At 33.1% G+C, this 13,174-nt stretch overlaps 1 protein-coding gene across 5 annotated transcripts in view; it reads right to left on the bottom strand.

Moving 5' to 3' along the window:
* Positions 1 to 13,174, bottom strand: part of Grik2 (glutamate ionotropic receptor kainate type subunit 2) — a 630,456-nt gene that overhangs the window by 400,654 nt on the left and 216,628 nt on the right. For all 5 annotated transcript variants that reach the window (XM_034524652.2, XM_076917171.1, XM_076917172.1 and 2 more), the window contains exons 3-4: positions 12,558 to 12,725; positions 8,567 to 8,824 (exon numbers count right to left, since the gene is read on the bottom strand). In XM_034524652.2, the coding sequence (XP_034380543.1) occupies positions 8,567 to 8,824; positions 12,558 to 12,725 (426 nt within the window). The remainder of the gene's footprint in view (positions 1 to 8,566; positions 8,825 to 12,557; positions 12,726 to 13,174) is intronic.

The raw sequence follows: 13,174 nt of genomic DNA, 5'->3' as shown, positions 1-13,174 counted from the left end.
GATTATTGATAAACTTAGAACAAGCTGCATGAAGTTTGTCATCAGAGATAGCGTTGTGAGTCTGTATCACGTGGAGATGAAAAGAGGTAAAACTTACATGAGGTATTTTATAGAGAGAAAGGAATTAAGTGAGACATCAATAATACTAGAAATAAATCGTCAAACAATATAAACATTTAAAGAGCAGATGGTAAGAGTCTAAAGAGAATGAGGTTTTTTTTCTCATAAAGGCACAGCAATGAAGACTGAGGGCTTCACTCTGAGTTATCTGATACTATTCTCAGGACTGAGATAATATTCATACTAGTCACCCTTATGACTGAGTAGACAAAAATATCAATATTTGTGTAAATGAAGTCACTACCATGTCATAGTTTCTGGGTGTGATACTGTCTACTTCTTGAAACCAGTCTATCATTATATAGAAACAAACAAGTCAGACCAACTATGACAACACTACCATGTTCTACAGGAATTATTCATATTTGTTAGTGATGCCATCTCCCCACATAAGCATTTTTCATTCAAAATCCTGGCCTAGAAGCTGTACCTTTTGGATGCCACCTTGGAGCCAAGTTCTGTAGGCTATAGTGGGCATATACTAGGTATGGCCTTTACCTCTGTCCACCAACAGACTGTGTCTGGATTCTAAGACAAAACTATAAAGCTACGGGATACTCTAGATGTACATTCAGGATCAAAGTCACTTGCAATATGTTATCATTACTAGTGACTGGGATAAGTTGTTGAAGATATAGATTTCTGCTAACAATATTAGCCACACAACTATCTGTTGGGGTCCACACTAGCCCCACGTTGGGGCGGCCAAAAACGTCGCAGCCCAGGCAAAATGTTGAGGCCCGGGCCAACCCACATTTGGGCGGCCACTGTATCCCAGCCCAAGCTGCTGCTCCGGTCTGCGGGTCGGGGTTCAGCAAGAGCGAGGGTGAGGGCAGACTCTACCTAATGTCTGATGTGTCTGATTCGTCTAATGTCTGGTTCTGTCTCTGCCTTTTATATGTCTTACTTCTAAGCCACGCTTCTAAGTTACACCTTTAATCATGCCCTTAGGTCTTGTCTCTAACTCTGATCTCTATACTTCTAAGTCATACTCTTAAGTCACACACCTTTAATCTCACGCACCTTTAATCTCAAGGTATCTAAACCAAGATTATCAGAGTGTGCTCAGCTGTTGTAGGCTATTGTAATCCAAATCTCGTGTCTGGGTATATGGCTCAAGATGGCTGCAAAGCTGATAGCCGCTTTCTGCTAAAAGTTGGCCCCCAACAACTGTCTGAACAATAGGAATCTTTCTGGAGGATCTCCATGGAGGAGATCCATAGAGAATCTCTCTGTTTCTGAGTGGTCAGGCTTTGCTTGGGATTTTAATGATGACACATTTATGCACTAAATGGTAGATATATGATACAGGTTCTGTGCTACAATTCTAAGTGCTATTGGCTCTCTTCTGCTATATGATGCAGCCTCAACTTGGAGGGGAAAAGATCACTATACATGAATAACATGGCAAAGCCACACCATTTCCCTTCTCTGGCCTTGCCTGCTGATGACTAAACTACTTGCTGTTTAAAACATGGTATATATGTAGCAGGTAACTATAGAAACCCAATAGAGTTTATATCAGAGTTTTGGTAATGGAACTGGTTTTCTGAGAAAATAGACAAAAAGAGCATGATAATGTAATGGGTATAAATTGCAGGAAATAAGGAGGAGAGAGTGATGGAATCTAGGCCAAGCAGAATTTTTCATTTTTATACTTAACCATGTAAACACCCTATCAGGTACATCAGTGAGATCATTAAAGCTCATTTTTTTACCATTGGGCTTCACAGAGAGAGAAACAAACCAGGACAAGAGGCCAGGGTAAGAAGCCATCATGTGTTTCGCAAGTGTGATTAAATTTGGGAAAGCTTTGGTTTATAGAAACAAAGAATGTCTGGCTACCCTCACTGGAATTATTAGCACTTACAGTATCTTTGTTTTCTACAACTAAGGTAAAAATTACTCATCACTGAGACTTTCTATAATACTTTTGTTCTTTATACCAAAGTATCTTTATTATAGATAAGAGATTTTAATTTTTTTCTTACAGAATGGTATTTTTTAGAAAGACTAAAAAACTTAAAGAATTTGTTCTATAAATACATTTACAATAGTACCTTGTATTCACACTCTAAGAAATAATATTGTAAGTAATTTCATGTATTTAAAATTGGGATTAAAAAATAAACCCAAGTTCAAACATAACCAACTATGGAAACAGTATTATGTAAGATTTTGTAATCAACTATATCCAAATAATTAGGTTTAACTTGTAAGTGCTAATTGTATTTGTATTTGCAATTATAGAATACAGCAAGTGCAGCTTTGTATTTAAAATGTATAACTTATAATCATCTTAGACCTAAATTACCCTACTCCTTAAAATTATTTGGTTCTTTGTTGCACAATACAAAAAAATTCAATATTATTCAAAATTAGTATCTTCCAGGAATATATATATTTTAAATTAACTTACCCTATTGAGTCTCTTTATTATAGTGTATCCAATTTAAATATACATTTAGATAAAATAAAAATCATTCTTTGACTATTTATTTTATCAAACTCACTCTAAAAGTACCTAAAATTATGTATAAACATACTACACCCAAATTAATACGAAAATGCTATTGTCTTTTGCTTAATACAAAGTTCTTGGGCTCCTTTCTCACATTTTGATTGTATCATAAAGAAGAGAATGGTTCTGATGCTTTGATTGAGAATCTGCATGTGAACACCAAAGGTCCTGTTCTCCAATTGGTTCTTGATTGATCAATAAAGATGCCAATGACTAATGGTTTGAACCTAAGAGGTGGGACTTGCAGGTTCCTGCAGGCAGGGTAAGAAAAGCAGGAGAAAGAAAGGGATTTACCTTGTTTTGGAGAGAGAGTCACCAGCCATGTGAGATCTCAGGTGGAGTGGCCAAGTCATCAGGCATGTAAGATCTCAGGTGGAGTGGCCATTGGCCACTTTCCCAAGCAGGAGATTAGAAACACAACTAAGCTAAGGGCAGATGTAGGGTTTTGAGCAAGAGATAAAGGAAAATGCACGCTAGGTGCTGGAGGCGTAGAAAAGCCCAGCCATTGAGTCATAAGCGAGGTTAAAAATGAGCTATATGTGTGTGTCTTTCATCTTCAGATCCAAGGGAACCAGGGTGGTGGCTGGTAGCAAGGTTCAAATAGAGCTTAGAGCGGGATACCAGAAACTATATGCTACATCATAAAAATGAATTAAAACTTAAACTGTTCATTATTTAAAATTCGAAAATAGGGACTGAATTTTAATTCCAAACTATGCAAATTTAAATTCACCCCTTTAGTTATTCTCATGTTAATTAAGTATAATAAGACAAAAAGAATGGTCACTATTCAGAGTGCGGTAGATTCATGGTATTAAGAAAGACCACAGTTCTGCTAACGAGTGACTGCCCACTCACTAATAGAACTCTGGTCTTTCTTACACCATGAATTTGAACATCAGAAGCTCTTGGTGATCCATCTTTGTTAGCCTTTTACATGTAATTTTCTTCATGATTCTTCCCCCTGATAATGTCTCACAGTGAATTACCTGCGATTCCTAACAACCTGGCTTCCTTGGGCATCCTTATATTTACATGACACCTAGCAGTTTTATTTCCAATTGAGATACTTCTACTTTACATTACTCCATTAGTAAGGAAGAACTCAATCAGAATTGCAGAATCTCCTCTGCCCTTCTCAAGGAGCTCTAAGCTTCTCTCAGGAGCCATAGTAAATATTTCTTTTTCTTGCCATTCTCTTATCTTGTTGCACTAAAAATGTACTGTGGTTATTGAGTCTTTTTCCTGCCCTTTGCCTCAGTTCTTGGGAGCAAAGTTTTATTCATAATCTTTTGACCTTTGCCCCAGTGATTTACAAAAAATGGGATATATATATATATATATATATATATGATCATATATATGATTGTTTGAAAGTAATATGTTTGATTATAAATTGAATAAATGAAATGCAATTTACACTAGTTTCTTTAGAAATAATAGAAGATATTATGTTTATCCAAATTTTCTTGAATTAATAATACTTAATAAGTATTTCAAGGTTACTGACTGAATTTAACTTTGGGCAAATTATCTGTCTCATTGAAGTTCAATTTTCCCCTAGGCAATTATACAATATCATATAGCAAAATTATCAATAAGATGCTCTCATGAACTAAGATAGTTTAGAAGCTTATGATAAAATGAACAGCTTTAGAGTCTATTCTGCTTAGAAAAAGACTTTATTCAGAATAAACAGAGCCAGGAAAATCAGCACAGAGTGACTGTTACCTAGCGCTAGTGGGATAGATTGGAAGAACAATTTGGATATGGAAAAGAGAACCAAGGAAGTCTTTATTTGGGGCTTAAAGTCAGATATTCTGTGAAAATGTTCACACACATTTGGGTATGTGTAGCCCAAAATCAGGAGTGGCCTAGAATTTTTGCTTTCCTTGTGAACACAAAACTATGTTTAGCAGCTGAAAAAAGTTTAATGCTTCCATTGTACAAAAGTAAGTTAAATATTTAAACTCAAATATCGTGGGAAAAATTCAGAAACAAATTTATTTACAAGACTTCTTTAAATATTTTGGCTCCATTTTAGACCCAAAAAGTTATTAAGGAAGAAATCAAGCAGAATTTAAGTAAATATAACCTAAGTGCTGATATTACATAAAGTTAGTAACAAAAACCCTGAAGGATGATGCATATTTTGACCTGAAAGATAACAGGGTTCTTTGTTTGTTTGTTTTGTATTTTTTACATCAAAGGGTAAAGAATTGGCAATTGGGACTTAATTGTGAATCCCAAGTAAGGAATGAATTGAGGGAGATATTTATGTTTCTAAGGCTTCTGTTGAGTAGAGGGCCCAGGTAGAAAGCTGGCCTGACAATGTGAAAGCCTGTTTTCTTTGCAACTCAATAAATTGTTTTGGAAGTTTGAAAAAAGTAATCTATGAAAGTAATGTGGAAAAAAATCTAATTTATGATAGCTCATTTGTAATCATTTCTTTCCCCTTACTTTCTTTTCCAATGTTTTCCAGTAATTTAGCTGCAAGACTGGGACAAAATCCTAGATTTCTGCTTATCATCCCAGAGTTCTTTGTTAATGGACTGCTGATCTATAAACAAAGATGAAACACAGGAATTTTAAAGCAAATATTCACAACTTATCCTGGAATTGCTTACAAGCTGACAGCTATCCAGTTTATTTTCAGTTTATATTTAAAATGAATAATATGTTCCAAAATGACTGACAGAAACAGCTTTGTTTCTGAAGCCAATTCCTTTCCATCATTTTTGGACACCATTCAGAGCTATAACAGACTTTTGTGGTGTTTAAAAGCATTCATCCAGGACAACAACAAATGCTAATTATCATAAAAAACAAATAGCTCTCGATAACATGATTTTAAGAAGTTCTCTTAGTCCACAAATACATTTCATCTAACTTCCATCTGTTAGGGTGTGGGAGCAAGGAGTGGATGAAAATATCATGTATCAAACTAGACAATAAAACAAAGTATAAATGAATATAAATACGTGATAGCATATGTAATAAGTAAATCTGGAAAAGGGAACATGCAAATAAAAATGGCTCATGTCTCTCCTTGAGTAAACAATTGATGCATAGTCCACAGTCAAGTCAATGCTAATTAACTTGACTAGCATGATTGTAGGAGCCACTTTCAGTCCACAGTCTTTATTATAATTGTACTTTTTCCCACAACTTCAAATTGTAATCTACTCTGCTTGGGTAATTCACATTAAAACAAACAAACAAGCAAACAAAAAACAACAACCAATGGATTGGTGATAATTTAAAATATCAAATTACATGGAACAAAATTTTATGTACTCAGGAATGCATTTCAAAAAGATTTTACTGTTTACCCACAAGTCACTTATATTATATAAAACAATGATAACCAAGTTCTCAAAAGTAAAAATTTAAACTTCAAAAAGATAAAAATATTCACTTATTAATGTAATTTGCTAATTAATAATAATACAAGATTGTGAATAATCAAATGTTTATAAATGTGTCTTGGAAGCACAAAGGTCCCCTCTACTGGCATATGATTACCATTAAAATATCTGATTCTCACCAGCAGGTGCCTAATCAATACATGTTGGCTTAAATGTTGCATAAAATAGAATATACATAATCAATAATTGTTTAATCTTTAGGCTTTAAGATATGCTTGCTTTGTAAATTTATATATTCTTTAGTATCGATATATTATATACAAAATCAATTAATTCTTAAATGTCTATGTAACTTTCAAAATAATAAAATGATAAAGTATCTTGTTTTAGGGAAAGTAGGTGAATATTGAGACAAGGTTTCACTCTGAATCACAGACTAGCCTTGAACTTGCTATGTAGACTAGGCTGACCTCAAAATAGTAGTAATATTACCAATGTACATGCTTGAATATAGCAAAGAGACATTACCATGCCCATGTATAAAGCTTTAAAAAGAAATTTGAAATGTTTTTAATAAGCTTAATTTGAGGTCAAGGTCTCCAAAAGTAGTGTTTAAATGTAATTGACTGTGTGTGTGTGTGTGTGTGTGTGTGTGTGTGTGTGTGTGTGTATTTGTTTATTTAAAATTGTACTGGTGATAAAAATATTTAGAATATTAACTATAGTTTAGAAACAAAATTGCATAGAATATTTTCTGTACTAATTGTGATATGAACTGGTTACAAATCCTATTGTTTGTATGTTTACTCTATCAGTATGTGCATGCATGAATGAAGATTTTCATATGTTATAGTGAAGAAATATGGTATGTCTATACATACTTCAATCTTTTGTTTATTTTTTTCTAAATGGTATGAAAATAATGAATACAAAATAAAGCATGCAATCACATATATATATGTGGGCATATATGTAAAAATAAGTATGCATGTTGTTTAGACAACATATGCTCAAATTTCTTTAAGAGAGAATGATGACATGACGAGATCCATGTTATATATTTGTGTATTGGCCATCTATTGACAAAAATACATTAATCTATTGAATTAATTTGTATCTGAAGATTCCTTGGGTATTACACATTATTTAAACTCAGGAAAGCTGTTAAGACACAGCTTTCTAGGGGAAACTTTCCCAATTATATAAAGAAAATAATTTGGGAGGAACAATCCTTGAAAAGTCTAATTTAAGTTCAAAGACCCATATAAAAATATGTATGATTTTAAAGATTTTATTGCTAAATGTAAAAACTAAATTTATAAAAATACTTTTATATTTTTCACCAATATAATAAGATTATTAGCTTCTATTGAGACCAGCACTTTCTTAACTCAGTAGAAATATATTTAAAACTATTTTTATTGTTTGTACAAGCTTGAAACTCTTTGTTCTCTTAGTAGAGTTTCTATCTTTCCATTTGCATTGATAATTTCATTATAAAAGGGAAAATTTCTACACAAAGTTTTGTTCATTGCCAGCATACAAAGTGAGTGGGAACAAAGCATGTTCCTGCCATATTTGGAGAGAATTTAAATTCAAATGAATTTCAATCTCAATGTAAATTTGAGGGAATAGTGAAAAGGCTTAAAATAAAATGTTTTGCATTCTAATTTAGAACAATATTTAGAATACTGAAAAATATCCTTAAATGAAATAAATTACATGATAAACATAATATTTACCTCGCCAAAATAATTGTCAGCAGAAAACTACAAGTTTTATTTTACTGTTTACTTTCTTATATTTCTGAAACGTGTTTAAAATTAATAATTCATGATAACATCCAACCACAATTAACAATCATTAAAACAATTCAATATAGACAACCACTGTGGATCAAACATTTATTAAAATAGTCTAAGGCAGTGAGATGAATTTAATTTAATGTAATTTCATACAATTTTATTTCTAAGTCTATATTTTAAAGTTTCTAAGTTGTATCTATCTACACAAAAGTAGTTCCCCAAAGGTTGAATATTTAATGCTGTCATTTGTTCAGTGTTTAGAAAAAAAGTTTGAATTTCAGCATACTACTTAAACCTATGGATTTTATTACTTGCTATATACATATATTATTTGCATAAAACAATAGTCTATGTCAAAATTGTAAATTTCTTGTTTACTGACAGTAACAAGACTTTGCTGTTGAAAACCACTCTTTAGCAAGATTATTTAAATATGATAACATGATATTCCTATTATCACTTTTTTTAATGCATGCTTCAATCTTCTGATGCTTATTTTATAAATATAGAGAAAATGTATGTGATTAGGCTGTTATTTTTCTGGATGTGTGAAACAAGTGTTGATATTTGGCGCCAAATGTCTTTCAGTCTCTTCACATAGTGATGATAATAAAACAACAACAATAATAATTAATAAACAACAACAAAATTAAACTAATAAAAGAAGACAAACCACAAAAAGAACAGAAATAACTTGGAATGTGCTCGAGAAAAATTGTGTAGGAGTCAGCCACAGAGGCTGCTGCTCTTACCAGTGCTGTCGTCGTACACAACTGTGACAGTTTTCCACTTAAAAAACTGCACCAAATCCAAGATGGCACGGCTGAGGGAAGAGAAGTCTGGGTAGAGACTAACATAGAAGGAATCCTTGTTGTCTGACACCTGGTGCTTCCAGCGGGTCTGTATGTGAGGAACGCCCAGAGCATTGCAGATGGACTGCACAGCATTTGCTGATGAACTGTGTGAAGGGCCGAAGATAGCAGCCACCCCAAGAGACAGCTGATCACAAGCTGAAAGGAAAAAAAAAAGCAGTCTGTCAATAAAGAGGGAAGGAATGCATGGGTTGCTACTAAATCTCATACATGTCTTGATGATAACGATCCCATCTCAAAAATATTAACCCAGAATTGCTCCTGTCTAAAGAACATTTAGGGACAAGGAGTAAAGCAGAGACTGAAGGAAAGGCCATCCAGAGAATGACTGCCCCACCTAGGGATCCATCCCATCTGCAGACACCAAACCCAGACACTTGCTGATGGCAAGAAGCAGCTATTGAGAGGAGCCTAGTATAGCTGTCCCCTGAGAGACTGCCAGAGCCTAACCAATACAGATGCAGATGCTTGAAGCCAATCTTCTGACTGAAGATTCTGGTCCTCCATGGGGACCCCAATGGAGGAGTCAGGGGAAGGACTGAAGGATCTGAAGGGGTTTACAACATCATAGGAAGAACAACAATGTCAACCAACCAGACCACCCTACTCAGAGCTCCCAGGGACTAAACCACCAACCAGACAGTACACATGAATGGGCCCATGGCTCTAGCTGTTTATGTAGCAGAAGACTGCCTTATCTGGTCTCAATGGGAGGGGTGGCCCTTGGTCCTGTGGAGGCTAGATGCCCAACGTAGGGGAATGCTAGGCCTGTGAGGCAGAAGTGGGTGGGGGTGGGGGATCACCTTCATAGAAGGCAGAGGATGGGATACTGAGGTTTGTGAAAGGGAAACCAGGAAGGGGGTAACATTTGAAATGTAAATAGAATAACCAATAAAAATAATTAAGAAATAAAAGACTTTTCTTCCTTAGTAAAATCTGCATTTCTCCATTCCCTTTGCTCCCTCAGAGCCCTATGCCATGTTCCGTTTCTGTTGCTTGCTTTCAAATGCATTGCCTCTTTTTCTTTAATTGTTGGTCTGTATATTTGTATATATTCCCAAATACATAAGTAAAACCTGCTTTGTCTATAGACTGTCTATAGACTGTTACTTGTATGGATGTTTGCTAGGTTGACCATTTATATATAATAACCAGTTGTGCTTTTCCATGGGGAAGATGTTTCTTTCTCATTCAGCTTTCCTAGGTTGACTATATTGCATCATTATGTACTAAATACTTTCAGTTTATTACAAGAAAGTTAATTCCGCCAATTTTCTGGGAACAAAATTTTAAATAATTCTATAAATAATGTCAACGGGTGGAAGAACGAAAAAAAATTGAAGAAATTTTTAGCATAAAGTATGTGATGTATGATTACCTAAGCACAGACATTTAAAATTAGTTAAGAATTTAGTTCTTAGAAACACTTGCTGTTTCCTTTAAGAATTCAATATGATGTAAGAAAGTTAAATCTAAACATACTGATTGTTATTTTCTAAATAATAATCAGAATTCCAAATAAGTATACAGCCAATTCTGAAATATCACTCGAAATGGGTTTTAATTCATATATTTTGAAACTGATGTCTTGCCTGAAAAAATCAAAAGACAAGAAAAGATGCAAATACCTGGAATAATTCTGTGTTTTAAATAACACAGATGTGTCTTTTTTCATTTGTTTGTTTGTGCATGGGATTTAATTTGCTAACCAGGCTGGCCTTATCTTAATTTCAATGTTATGTAGAATAATATTCTTGTGACACCTGCTTAGCTAAACAGGAGTCACTTAAAAATACTGTATGAATCAATTAATAACTTAATTCTAAGACATCAAAGCATTCATTTATAAATGTCTTCTGGGCTGACCATTTGATATGGAATAACCAATTGATATTATCTTCCTGGGGGAAATCTGTTTCTCTCACTCCCAGCTAATAGTAGTTGACTCTCAGCTAATAGTAGCTAGGTCATTTTCTAGGATCAAGGTCTCATAAACTTATGACTAAATATTTTCACTTTATTACAAAATAGTTAATTCAGTCAATACAGCTTATATGAAATAACTAAGAAAAAGCATTGGAAAAAAACTCTAAAATTTAACATCTTGCCATATAAAATTATTTAAATATTTTCAGTTTATTACAAAATGGCTAATTCAACCAATACAGCTTATATGAAATAACTAAGAAAAAGCATTGGAAAAAACTCTAAAATTTAACATCTTGCCATATAAAAATATTTAAATTATTTTTAAATGTCTCAGTTGATAACTATTTTAAAGTTCATCTTTACTATCATGATGATTTTGGACATTGGTAGAGACTCTGTAAGATCAAAATATCATTTGGTATCTCAGTTCCTTTGCTTAATTCTTCATGTCATAAGCAATAATAACTCAATAAACAAGATAGAAATGATAGCGTTTCTCCCTTTTCCATGTTGCAAAGAAAGTTGCTGATTTGTGTTTTCCTATCTCTAGGTTAGACTCCTAATAGGCTTTCATAGATGCTTAATCAGGAAATTGACTTATAAACCACAAGACTTTATTACCTAAGGATTTTGCTAGGGCATCAGTCAATAGTATTCTGTTTTTTTGTCAGGAAAATTTGAATCTATATTTCTACACTGAGCCTTTGAAGTCACCATTAAGAAATCTATTAGTATTTTATCTATATTTTCCTCTTTCCTTATCTTTCACTCTGAATGTTTTCATTAGCATCAGAGTTTCTTCTTCCTTAATAGAAATATCATGAGCTAGATTACTAACCAAATGTACATGTCTTGAATTTAATGACTTAGTTTGCATTTGTTGTGACAAACAGAACATTTTACAGTCAACTCTAACCTTTTCCCTCCAGGCTTGTAAACCTTTAATCACCATGACATGGATCTGAAATGTGGAAACTAAAATTCTCAAAAATATGAATTCAAAGGGCAAGCAGAATATGACTTTGAGAAACACAGATTAGCATTTGGGAAAATAAAGTCTTCTATCTTGAGAAGCATTGTACCTTATCAACCACCATTAATATTAATAAGCTTGGAAGATAGCTTTCTCAAAGTAGATCTACAAATAATTGCATATGTTTCTATCAATATCAGGTAACTATTAAAACAATATTAGCATCACAGAAAAGTAAATATTGTTTTAAAAATATGATGACAACAAATGCTGTGTTAGTCTACTCTTAAGTGAATTTATAGTAAGAAGGCAATGTCTCCTACATAAATGCTAACTACGCCAAAGGTAGGACCTGTCCTCCTACAATAAAATCTACATAAATACAAAAAAATCACCTATATAGCACTATGTAAACACAGTCACTATTGATACTACCGTAGGCATAATACATGCCTGGGTAATGGTTCTTCTTTAGATTGCTTTAATGTTTTTATTTAATGTATATTGGTGTTTTGTCAGTGCTTGTATCTCTGTACCATGTCTATGCAGTGTCCTTACAAGCCAGAAGGCTGACACATAATGCCCCAGAACTAGAGTTACAGATAATTATTCATTGTCATATGGCTGCTAAGAATTTAACCTGAGTCCACTGGACAAACAGGCAATTCTTTTGTCATTTATTTTAGTTAATTGGTTAAAACTTTAATAACAATGAAAGTAGAACAATGTAGAAAAACAATTTGTCTAACACAAATTTAATTTCACTTAAAATTGAATTGTTTAAATAAAAGGTAATGAAACTTTATAAAAGCAACATTTTTTCTAATAAAATAGATGTAGATATTAAAGACAATTTCTTTCACATAAATGTCCTTTATAATTTATTGACAACATAAAAGAATCAAGAACTTTCTTAAGTACAGCTAGATATCTGAAATATAGAAATCATACTATATAGCTATTAATCACCTTTCTTAGATGCTTCAAAACTGTCATAGAGATTGATCTTCTGAGTATCGTACGTTAAAGTGGTATTGGGTAGCAGAGTCCTGTTCCTGTTGATTGTGTTCACAGCAAATCTGAATGCAAGTTCTTCAGCTCCCATGGGGCCAGATTCCACATATTCAAATATACCACCTATAAAATAAAGAGAACAATTATAGATGTGTTAGAATACAGTTAAAATGTTGTAAATATATGTATAAATAAGAGAGACACACACAGAAAGGGGAAGAAAGAGAGGGAGAAAGAAGAGGAATGTGTTACATAATAAGATTACTACTTTCTCTATAAAACATTAGTTATAAGAAACTATAACAGAAACTTTAGAATTTTTGCCAAATTTACTGCTGTTTAGGGGTACTTTTCTTTTATATTTTATGATTACATATTTTAAGATGAAACACAAAACACAAAATTATCTGCTCATATTTTATATACTAACACAGAATTTTCAATACTGAATAACGCCAAACTGTAATGGTTACTATTCAGATGACTGAGTTACGTTTGTCTTTCTTAAGTAAAACATTACAAATCTTTACCCAGATGTATATATTTACAATGGCAATATATCCATGATACAA

This window comes from Arvicanthis niloticus, chromosome 20, assembly GCF_011762505.2.
Source record: "Arvicanthis niloticus isolate mArvNil1 chromosome 20, mArvNil1.pat.X, whole genome shotgun sequence".
NCBI classification, from domain to species: Eukaryota; Metazoa; Chordata; class Mammalia; order Rodentia; family Muridae; genus Arvicanthis; species Arvicanthis niloticus.
Note: the sequence above shows the minus strand (reverse complement) of the source record. Positions and strands in the feature narration are given on the sequence as shown.